Genomic DNA, 12223 nt, shown 5'->3' with positions numbered 1-12223 from the left:
TCAATTTATATTTTGACTAGATGTTTGTGGCTGTTTTGCTCCTTTTCAATGGGTGAGGTTACATGATGGCTTCTCATTCAGAATGAAATAAATCTGGATGAAATCATTTGGAATTAAGGTTTTTCCAGGTAGTTTACATGGGAAATATTCATTCCGAATGAGGGTTTACACGGGAGATCAGTTTAATTGCCTTTATTCGGGTCCGCGCAAGGTTTGGGGCAGGGAAGGTTTCTGATTGGATAGAGGGCGGGGGCGGATGTTACGTGTACACTGTAGTCCTCGCTCCGGATAACAAGATACTTGACGACGCTGTTCTTAGTGCCTTTCTCGGGCTTGTTTTGCTTATATTCTTGAAGCAGCAGTACGACAACAACCTTGTTCTGCTAATGCTTCGTCTGTTGAGGAGGAGAAGGGAGGTAGAAGGTCAAAGAAGGAAGACAGATGACGAGTCACACGCGTGCTATATACGTCATCGCGCCAGAAGGGCAAGGAAACGAGCATGCGCAGAAAGACTGGAATTAACTAAAAGAGGAATGAGTGTACACAAGTGCGAGAAATTCTTTCATTCGGAATTAGAAACAAAATATTCCAGCCCCTTACATTGGAATGAATTTTCAATCGCACTGGCCATTTTCATTCTGAATTAGGTGTTTACAAGATCACTTTTAATAGGAATGAACCTTCTTTCCAAATGAAAAGGGAATTAAACTTAGTCTCTTTGTGATCTTTCTATGTGGTGATTTAATGAGTCTCTTTCTGGTTGGTACTTGTTAATTTGATTGACATTTTGCAGGTGAAGGCCCAGAGGCAAAGTTCCTACATCTTAAGACAAGTTAGAGCTAAGACCTTTAAAACATTTTTAATGCCACTTGGAATGAAATTTAAGACCAATTCACAACAATTAAAATACACTGAACCTCATATGCATTCCCTTGTACTGGTTTCAGCCAAATTACTTATAAAATCAAACTTCCCATGTCTGAGCATTTTCAAGACTTTCAAAAAACTGATTTAGGGCACTTAAATACCAATTAAAGCCTTTGTTTAGTATCAATACTTTTTTCAAGAGCTGTGGGAACCCTGAGAGGGGCCCCTGGGAGCTTTGTTTGGATTTCTAAGAGCATATTTCACCTGTTGAAATGGCTTAGAGATACATGAAACAGCAGGTGGGCAAATGGTTAGTACTGTACCTGATGGCATTGTTGGAGGTGTCTGGGTCATGAGCAGAGACTCTCCCGATTGAGGTGCCCACTCTGGCGTCTTCCGGAACAGACATCCTGCTAAGCGGTGTGGAAAAGACGGGTGGCTCGTTCACATCTTCCACTGTCACCTTGACTGATGTTGTGTCGCTAAAAGGGCCCAAGCTCAAGAAGTTGGAGTCAATATTCCTGTTTGTGGCCTCGATTCTTAGAGAGTAGCTGCTCTTTGTTTCAAAGTCTAGAGGCTGGAGGAGACAGAATACACAAGACAAGTGAGAGATGTTCACTTTTCTTGTCAAAATAAAAGAGGTGGCAGAAAATGTTCAGTGTTTTGTTGGAAATGTACTTGAAGACTACACTGCTGTGGCTGCTACACATTTTTAGCCAGTCAAGGGCAAACAAACACTTCGTAAGGCAGTTATCTGTGAATCATTCTTCCAATGCTGAGATATTGATCCCAATTAAGGATGTGGATTTTAAAGACCTATTTCTATTTAACGCATACTCAGATTTAAACAAAGTCATTTGCTGATGGAAGAGAGTTACTTTGTGCTAAGAGAGCAATACTATTGATCATAAGAAAGACACACAGCATGGTGAAAACCTTCAGAAATTAATGCTTTTGGAGCATCTTGTCATTTTGTCTGGCTTATCGAACTCTCCATTGCAACATATAATATACTGCAGGAGAACATTGATTTGACACTTTCATTGTCAGTGACTCTCACTGATGTTGTAATTGTCTGAGTTCAGTACAAAACAAACAAAGGGTCAAATTGCCCCATCTGACAAGAATTGCTAGTGTCCAACAATGGCTCTCCCTCTCCCACAAAAGAGCTGCAGCAATGAACTGTCACATCCATGAGGCCCGAGGAGCCCATTTCAACTCCTCTGAAACCATGAAATGTAAAGTGTGAGCCACGAGCGCTGGTGCATCCAAAAGTGAGGCAAGAATGTGCAACAAATTTCCTGTGTTAATGAATAAGTGGCTTTGTTACACATTTAACTTGAGATGTTTTATTTCATTTTATGTAGGTGGATATCAGTGATATTATTTATAGCATCTTAGTTCCCATGGTGAGAGGAGTGTTTTTTAAGGTCCCCATGAAATGAAAAATACATCCTCCCAGTTTTAATCCTGTGACTCTGTGTTAATTGATCTTTTATGTCTTGTAATATGCCAAATATATGTTAAAAAAAATCAGTATCAGAGTCTTTTTTATGTCAAAATCCCTTGTCTTCTCTGTTTCTGTAAAAAAGTTTCAAATGTTTGATGACTCATCCTTTAGTCAGGGACTTTTACAAAAGGTTATCCAATCAAACCAGACCTTGGGCCATGGGCCGGTTGCAATAGGTTAAAGAGCAATATGGAGAAAGAGATAGGAGGAGATGTGTGTTTTGATATCATTGGGCAAAACCTTTGTTTTCATCTTCAAAACAATGTGGCTGAGATCTAATTCATTCAGCTCTAACTCGTTCCGTCTCCTGATTTAACAGCTTGGAAGATGTGTGGAGCCAACAGTCCACTGCAGCTCAGTATCATACTAAACTCTAAGCACGCCCACTTCTTAGCAGTCCAATCAAATGCAACTGATTTGATTTGAATCCCTTTTGTAAGTGCACACCCTTCAAATACTCTGTTTCAGTGGAATTACATCACAGTACAGAAGCTAAAAACGCTGTAATTTCTTTTTTACTAGGACTTCAGGTGTTAAGTGGGATTTATACTTCTGCATCGAATAAACGCCACGCTCTACCTCAATGCAGAGCCTGGGCCGTAACCTACACTGTAGCCTGATGTACACCGCCCCAGAAATGTAACTACACGTCACAGTGACACAGATGTCCTGTTTATTTTTGTAAGCTGAAACCAGTTCCCTCAGTGAAAATAAAGCTTTTGTTACTTTTATTTCACAGATAAGGAACAATAAACTGTGAAGACAGTAAAGCCTACACAAAATAGCATTGTAAGTCTTGTGTGATTTATCCTGGCTTCATATGAGTAAAGGAAATATCTGCTAGTCGTAAAATTGTGCTTGTGCTAAAAATGTTAGCATGTTATATTCATTTGGAAAATGTGTTTAGTATAAGACAGTTGTTTCGTCCATGAACCCTGTGAGCTGTAATGGAACCAAATTTTGTGATGTTACCTTTGTTAAATGTTACTGTGTTCCCTTCATATGAGTAGAAGAAAAGTCTGCTAGCCGCTATGGTAATTTATACAATGTAAAATGCCATAGGCTTGTGCTAAAAACATTAGCATGTTGTATTTGTGGGGAAAATGTGTCCAGATAAAGACAATTGCTTTGTCTATGAATCTTGCGAGTTAAAATGAAGCAGATGTGTGTACCTGTGTTTGAAATTGTTTCTATTAAGCCATATTTAATGAGAGTTTTGGGTGTGTTTTGAATCAACTAAATCTAACAGCACTTCACAAAAACTCCACTGCTGACCAGTGTTTTGGAGGTGTAACTGCAGAGTGACACAGATACACCACGGCACAAGTATAAATGCTCACAACAGCGTAGTCCACTGGTGTAGGCTACGGCGTAGGCTCTGCATAGAGCTGATGCACAAGTATAAATCCAACTTCAAAGTGTCTCTCCCCTCCGTCAATCCTTACAGTGGTCTCTACACTGTCTTGTAGTCTGGAACTGCTGAGGTAGAAAACCTTTGAGTGGACATGGATGTTTACTTCGATCAAAGGTGCTTGAGTTTGTCAATGCTGATTTGTCATTAGTGATTATCACTTAAAGGGGCAGAAGGCATTTTGAAACAGGGGAAGGTGTGTAAAGAGGAGAGGGGGAAACTGGGAAAGGCACTAATATCCTCCAATAAACAAGCTTATGAAATTGTATCATTATTTTTCTCTCTGTTTATTACAACTAAAGAATGCATCACTCTTTGTGCCGGCACTATGTGCCAGCGTGCTATCCAACTCACCACAGATCCAAATAGACAAAAGTTTAAGTACAAGGCTGGAGGCTCGATATTTCTCTTCCTGCCAAATCCCATGAAAAGACCAAAACCAAAAATGCTTAAGTTTTTCCCAAGCTCATTCATTCATTCTAAAACCTGTTAATATTTTAAAAAAACAAGTCACAGATATACAGTTTCAGTTCCTGAAACAGCAGGGCACCGCAGTTCTTAGAAAATGTTACCAAACAGGAGTAAATATTGCATTTCTTGGAGACTATTTTCAGCTGCGGATTAATACACATTTGATGCTCTTGTAAATATTTACAGCTGCAGGACAGCGTATGTGGGAAGGACTCAAAACAAATTTCAGTGTCCAGGTTTACTGTAATAAAGGAGGACATCACCCAGTGTAAGAGTTTTTGGATGACAGTGGAGCTCTACAGCAGAGATTCAGCTACGTAAGGCCTAATAGTCAATACCTGTTAAAGACCTAATATGATTATATAATTGTGTTTGTTTGTTTGTTGTTTAGGTAAAAATGTCTTGCACTGATCATCAACAGTACATCAGTATTTGACCCAACAGTGACAAAAAAGTCATTTTGCAGGTATTCTAACTGGTATTTTAGAGTTTGTCATTACCTGGAAATGATAATGGCGATGACTCATTCTGCACTTGAGGGTGAAAACTAATTTTGCATCCAATGAAATGCTTTGTCAAATTGTTATGTCTGGTACCTTGAATTTGGTGCTGGCACCCAATGGTAGCTTATTTGTTACTTTACCCTTACTGTAGGCTAATAACAAAAATGTAATTTTTCAGCATGCTGCAGTCTACATGCAATTCTGCTCTGCTGCTCTCTTCTAATCACAAATAGAGCGTCTGTGTGTGTGTGTGTGTCTATATGTGAATATGTGTGTCTGCTCATCTCTCTCACTCTGTTTTGAGGCAACTAACAACATCTGTGGATTAAGGACACATTTTCAAAAACACAACCACAAACAGTGGTGGTACTATGCTATTTCTAAAATAAAACAGAAAAGAGAATAGACCAGAAAAAACAGAACTATCAGTATCACTATTGGTTTTGGTGCACTTTGCAGCACTTCTGCCTCCCTTCTGAACTTGACGGCTCCTTGGTGTTTTGTTGTGTCCGCCGCAATGCCCCCCAACACTGAGAAGCCAGCCAGTTCTGCAGGCAGCTTCCCAGCTTCGGGACACTTTGTGGTGCTTCCGCCTCCTGTCTGAACCTGGTGTTCTCATCCAGGTGGGCTTTGGTACCAAAATTTAGCACTGATTTATTCAACATGAATCTGCACTCAATACCCTGACGTAATTTAGTCAGTACCCTTAAAAGTACCAAGGTTGTAACCTCACCTACGTCCCCATGACTAAGGGTGCTTTCACACCTGCCCTGTTAGGCCTTGTCCAATCGAACTCAAGTTTGTTCGCCCCCAAAGTGTGGTTCATTTGGGCAAGTGTGAACACAGCAATCACACTTGGGTGTGCACCAAAACAACCGGACCAAGGGCCTCTTGAAGAGGTGGTCTCAGTCTGCTTAAAAACAAACTCTGGTGTGGTTTGTTTGTGGTGAGGACGTGTTCTTACCTTTATCTGAACCAACTGCAGTCACATGACACATTGTTTGGGTTAAACATGAGCATGTTACAGTCCTGGAGGATTATTAATGTGCGCCTCCTCCTGTACTGCCTTAATATGCACATTCAGCACATCCAATGTATCAAAACATTGTTTTCTAGTTGGAGCCGCGCCTCGTTTTCAAACTGTATGGTTTGACAAAATGAACAATGACAGCAATATAGTCCACGATGACCAGCGTTAAAATCAACCTGCGTAGTTGTCTCTCCATTGTGACATTAGAAAGTGTCACATTTATCTTGTAAGTGTACTCTTCTTCAACATTTTCTTTACTTCCTGGATTTTTCCTCTATGGAAATTCTGACCAATCAAGAGCAGCTTTCTGATGCAAGGCACTTGATAGGGTCCGCTTGTAAATGCTGCCATGAGAGCACCAACCAACTCGAGGCAATTATTCAACTTTGTAACAAAATTAATTCCTGATTCGGACCAAAGCAAGACAACTCTAGGTCTGAAAGCAGCCTACAAATTCTAACAATTACCGACTGGCTTTCAGGATCTATGAGCTAGCATGGAATTAGGGGTAGTTGTGTTTTTGGTTTTGCTAACTCCCCATCCTCTTTCCCCCAGGTCAACCCGATCAGGAATAAAGCTGTCCCGACCCGTGGTGGTGGGACGTAGCAGAAGCATAACACCTACCCTCCAACACTCCCCCTCAGGTCACTCCAGTGAGTGTGACCTAACCACCATTAGCTCTGTCAGCACTGTTGCCACATTTTTCGCCGTTAGTGCCACTAGCATTAGCTGTTGCCATTGCGGCTCAGCAGACTCCATGTTTGTATGTTACATCGGACTGGCTACTACCATCTATTTGCTACTGTGACAAGTTCCTTCCTACCTTTCTGTTTACACAGGAAACATGTTAATATGCAGAATCACATCGCACTCTGGTAGCCTTTTTGTTACTTTAAAAGGATCAATACATTGTTGGTTAAGGCCTTTCAATGGAAAAGAATAAACAATATCATCAGCCAAATGCTTTAAACTTTCACTGTAAAAAAGGCATCACCTTGAGCTTTAATATTCATCTGTGGGTTGGCTATATTAGCCTCCAGACACATACAATAAATACATTATTAAACTCTCACATTCAGAGTAGGCATTCAGCTGTAAGAAAAACTGCAGTATTGTGATATTGTGGTCTTTCTTTCTACGTACTTGACGGTAAAATAGGATTTAACTGTATGTGGAATAGTCGCACCAGTTCAATCAATATTTCAAGCAATATTCAATGCCACACCAGCTGCTCAAGTACAGGGCTTTAACCAACAGCCGGAAAATTCTGCCCTATGTCTCAGTGACTTTCAGGAGGGAGGGTGTCGCCCTATTATGGGCAGAAAGTCACGCTACAAAGGCTTCAGTTTCTGACAAAACCAGAGGCTGTCTTCATTTTTTATCCGTTTTTATGTGCAGTACCTTCAGAAGGACGATGACCCCGTCTTGTGTGTTCTCATCTGTTGTTATGTTGAATATGCCGGGCCCGTCTCCGTCCATGATCCTGTAGTCCATCTCTGCGTTGGAGCCTATATCAGCGTCAGCCGCTTTGATTCTGGCCACCACAGATTGCACCGGCAGCGACTCCAGCACCGTGTACTGATAGTTCTCTGGAGGAGGAAGGACAGGAGCGGATGCTGGTAATGGATGTGCTTATTTCACCACCAACTCACCTTCAAGCAGCTCAGCTTTTCTTATACCCCTTCAGCTTTGATTCGGCTGTGTGGCTCCTCAATAAATTCATGTTGCATAACACAGACAGGCAGCAGCAGTGACACACATGGAATAAAGCACTTTGCTTTCCCTTCTCACTGCAGCACAGGCAGTGGGGAAGGCAATTGAAAAGTAAAAATATGCAATTAAGAAAGCAAAGACCAATTTCAGTTGTTATATTTCTGCAAGTTTTACAGCTGGTAGAATATATTTGACAAAATACAGAACCCTCTAAATGTTGTCTGGGTGTAATGGGTTATCCCTTGGACCAAAAAAAAAAAGGAGAAGTGTGTGAGAGTGTGTGTGAGTGTGTGTGTGTGTGTGTGTGTGTGTGGGGGGGGGGTACCTTACACGGGACAAAATGTCCACTTGAAGATTCTATTACTCCGAAACTCTCCATTGTGTTCCCTGAGCTTTTGTCTGACCCTTCGGATTTAAAGTACTCTTATAAGAATAAAGAAGGGAATCATATTCATAATCATAATCTCTCCAATCACCATGGCAGAGCTCATTACCAGACCTTTCTGTGTTCCTCACAGTGTCTCCCTCAGCCACCGTCTAAATGCTAATCTGCCTGACATTGTTTGCCGCCATGTAATCTTTATAATGGCTTTTTAATTTGCCGTGGAATAGCAGCTCTTTAAAAGACCGAAGAATTGCTTTCCTCCCTCCGATTTGCCCCATGCACCTACCCTACCCTTTCAATACCCTACCCATTTCCCTCCCCCCTCCCCAGCCTGTCCTCTCATGCAGCTAACCTTGGCTTGTCTTCTCTCATTTCTTCCAAGGACTAGCTTTGGCTCCTGGACTCTCTATCAGCTCTGATGTTCCATAATGGTCTATTGATTCTGACCCATGACCCTGCGAGTGCGACAGCAGGAGCAGAACCCCGAACCCCTCCAAAGTCTCTTTCTTCCCAGCGTGACAGCACTGGGTTAAAACGGCATTGATGACTTGTTGTGCAAACTTGAACCTTTCTTTCCCCCCCAGGGGCCCGCAAATTGACTCTGCTTCATGGCAGTCCAGTGGTGAGTGCACCAGCCAGACAGTGGTTGGGCTATCAGCGGTAAACCGATTGCCGGGCGCTTCGGATTATCATGAGAAGCACTGCATTCCTTTGAATCTTAAAGCTCGGCCTGGAACCCATTTGCAGCCCGTGAAATAGGCTGACAACAAAAAAACTGAGCCTGATTGATCCTGGTATCCGACGCAGAAGCAGCCCCCAGCTCCGATGAAGAGTAAAACAGGGAGGTGCACACCTTGCAGGAAGGCTGTTTTTTTAATTTAGTCCTAAAAAGACAAAATATTTGCTGAAAATACAAATACAGCCAAGTTACAAAGATAACGAGAGCATGGTGTTAGGACGGCGGTTAACTTAACCTTAGAAAACTCATGAGATGAAGTTTAATGGTGACGGTTTAATGAGTGTGTTTTGCTTTTAGGTTTTCTGAATACTTTCTGTTCAACTATATTCTACCACACATTACAGGAAAAGTGTTGGTACAGACAATACAGCAAATTTAGTATTTTCTAATGATTTATTTTCAAAGGTGGAATAACATTCCAGCCTTGCATACAGTACAAAATATGACCTCATTTGGCTCTCTGAGTTCAAGTGGTTTTTCAGCGATAATAGATCTTTAAAGCCCCATTTAGCTGGAACAAAAACACATGCAAATGAAGCAAGGAGCTGGTGGTTTTATTCTGATTGCTGAGTAGCTGTTGAAAACATGGCATGTACTGTACAAGACAAGCTTAATTGACCCTGGTGGGACAATCAGGAACAGAAGCCTTACTGTGAGCGAACCGAGGCGGGTTGTCGTTGACATCAGTAAGCGTGACAGTAACGGAGGTGGTGCCGGAGAGGCCACCCATCTGGCCCACCATGTCTTTTGCCTGGATGACGAGCACATACTGGTCCCTTGTCTCACGGTCCATGTTGGGCAGAGCTGTTCTGATGACACCTGGAGAGAGAGGCAGAGACAGACATCCTGAGCACACAGTTTAACTGAGAGAAGCCCTTCATCAGCATGTTCCATATGTTCATTTAAATTGATTTTAAACAGGATGTAATTGAACAGTTATTTAAAGCGGATAGCCAAGAACAGTGTTGTCATAAATAACTGTCAATGTTTGGTTGATGTGGTCAAATCAACTACTTGAATGTGCAACTTCAAAAGGTTGTTGTGAGGTGGCAGTAGTTCAGTCCTTAGGGACTTGGGGTTGGAACAAGAGGGTCACTGGTTCAAGTCCCTGTTCAGACCTAATATGGAGTGTGGATTGGCAGAGAGGTGCCAGCTGGCCTCATCAACACCGCCAGGGTGCCCTTGAGCAAGGCACTGAAGCCCCAGCTGCCCAGGGCAAGCGAGGGGGCCACCCATGGATGGCGGACCCTGACACCCCTCCATTTAATGCGTGTTTAGATTCTTTTTGTGCATGTCTGCGTATGACTTCAATTTCCCCTCGGCGATTGATAAAGTATATCTTCTTCTTTACTTCTTTTTAAAAACTCTCTGAGCCCCAAAACCTGCCCACTTAAAGACATGTTTCTTTAAAAATTACAACATTTATCACAGCAAGAAACTGTCAAAACAGAAATTATCGCCAGATTTTGAAATTACATACGGTTCTTGAACACATCATGTGCAACGAATGCTTTTGTCCGGAAAAATAACCAAACTAATCTTGAATTATTGTGATATTTCATAAAAGTAACTTTATCCTACATGCCTCATTTAAAATTTTGCCAAAAATAAACTGATTACCAGATCCTGTAAAAAAAACAACCCCCATGAAATTCTGTGCTCCTGCGTGCATGACAGTAGTGAAAAATCAAAGCTTTTGTCAACTCCAGGATTTCATTTTGTACATATACTATATAAAACTATATAAAACTAAACTATATAACTTTCAAACATCAAAGGGTAAGTTTTTAAAATCTAATAATGTCTGCCACGTAAAGCTACTGATACTATTCTGGCCAGCTTCTGCTGCCACTGTTGTGTATTTGGGAAAACAAAGTGAAGTGCACACACATCTTGTGTGATGATGGGATTTGTATCGAGGATTTGCATGTTGCTTCACAAATCAGCTGTTTGTTCTGGTGATAACGCTCACTTTGGCCCTATTTGCTCATTGCACTGGCTCTACAACTGGCATGAGGCTCAAGATAATACAAACCCAACCCAGCCCCCTCCTCTGATAAATTAAGAACAGTCCCTAAATATTTCAACCATTTATCCAACAGTTTAAAGCCGTTAGACCTCTCTGTTCGCTTGCAAGTTTTCAATATATGGACATTCTTATTTAAAAATCAAATTGTAATTTCCATTTTTTGAAATTGGTTAAGATCTACAGTCTTCCACAATGATAATCAGTGTTTAAACTTTAATATTTGTGTTTGTATTTCTTCCTCCTTTTGTAGGGAGGAGACCTGAAATGAAACACTGGCAGCAATATTCACCCACATTAGATGCACTACTACTTCATATGATGCACATCACTACTTTTCAACATCATGTGCAATATTATTCTTCAATATCATGTTCACTTGTCAATATCATTTTATCAGTCATGTGCAACACTATTTCTTATTGTTATATCATATTCAATATAACATTGATTATCAGGTGCAGTCTGCTTTGTTCTACTATTTTAATTCATTTTTAGTAACTCTTAACTCTTCTCTCGAACATATCTCACTCCTATTGTTCCTCTATTAGGCACTGGTTTTGCTTTTGCTCCTTGAAAACACTTCTAACTTGTATATTTGCCGTATATTTAATACTCTATTGTTTCTAAAACTGGGCCCAGTGAGTGACCTTGACTCAGGGAACCCACTGGTCGTGAATCGTTAAAATCGTGGTTACTGCACTTAGTGTTATTGTAATTTGAAGCATTCTCTGACACAAGAATTTCCTTCGGGATACATAAAGTTCTACTGAATTAAATTGAACTGCATTATTTTCATCTATATTTAGCTAGTTCCTTTTCTTTCCGGATGAGACTGTTGTCAGAGATGTAGCCTATTTGCCTCCAGATTCACTGCAAGTCTTGGTTTTTAACACAAAGGCTTAAAAAAGCTTTAAGAATACCAAACAAAAACTGAATAAAAGACACTTCAAAATTAAAAACAAAATTACACTTCCTGCCCTGATAATATTTCAAATACCGAGCTAGTTGACAAGTAGACCAGTCAAGCGCGGTAAGGCTCTATTCATGTCAGAATGGATGGTCTAAAAATATGAATTCAGACTAGAAAAACCTGTTCACATCCACCCTTCAAGACGTGATTACAGGAATACATGACTTAAGGTTAATGGGTGGATGTCCATCATGGCTGGTAGCTTGTTTACACAACAGCAATGAAGTGTGACTCTTCCGTGCCCTCAAATGTGCTGTCACTCCAAGTAGTTTAGTAGTCTGACATATGATGAGGTTAATGTTAAGACGCTGTCAGAAAAGTGAACACATGCAAGGGGACATTTTAGCCGCCGGGGGAGGCATTATCTGTCTGTCCTGCTGTCATGATTGATCTGTCATCAGAAAGAGATCAGAGATGTGACAACACTGGCATCAAATGACTGGCATTTATCTGTTTGCACCTGTGCCGCTGCATGAAACAGCCCCTGTTAAGCCAAGATGTGGTACACATGTACAAGTACTAAAAAGCTTGCAGAAAAATCTTTCCATTAATGGCATTTTTCTAAATCTGTATTTTATCTCTGGACTACAAAGAT

The 12223-nt window shown here is 41.0% G+C and overlaps 1 protein-coding gene across 1 annotated transcript in view; it reads right to left on the bottom strand.

Annotated features, from left to right (window-relative positions):
- The window catches only part of LOC117265110 (cadherin-7-like), a 168384-nt gene that overhangs the window by 53332 nt on the left and 102829 nt on the right, over window positions 1–12223 (bottom strand). Inside the window, exons 5-7 of the mRNA XM_033639504.2 lie at window positions 9281–9448; window positions 7194–7381; window positions 1191–1444 (exon numbers count right to left, since the gene is read on the bottom strand). Coding sequence (XP_033495395.1) covers window positions 1191–1444; window positions 7194–7381; window positions 9281–9448 — 610 coding nt within the window. The remainder of the gene's footprint in view (window positions 1–1190; window positions 1445–7193; window positions 7382–9280; window positions 9449–12223) is intronic.

The sequence above is a fragment of the Epinephelus lanceolatus genome, chromosome 20 (assembly GCF_041903045.1).
Source record: "Epinephelus lanceolatus isolate andai-2023 chromosome 20, ASM4190304v1, whole genome shotgun sequence".
Lineage (NCBI taxonomy): Eukaryota > Metazoa > Chordata > Actinopteri > Perciformes > Serranidae > Epinephelus > Epinephelus lanceolatus.
Note: the sequence above shows the minus strand (reverse complement) of the source record. Positions and strands in the feature narration are given on the sequence as shown.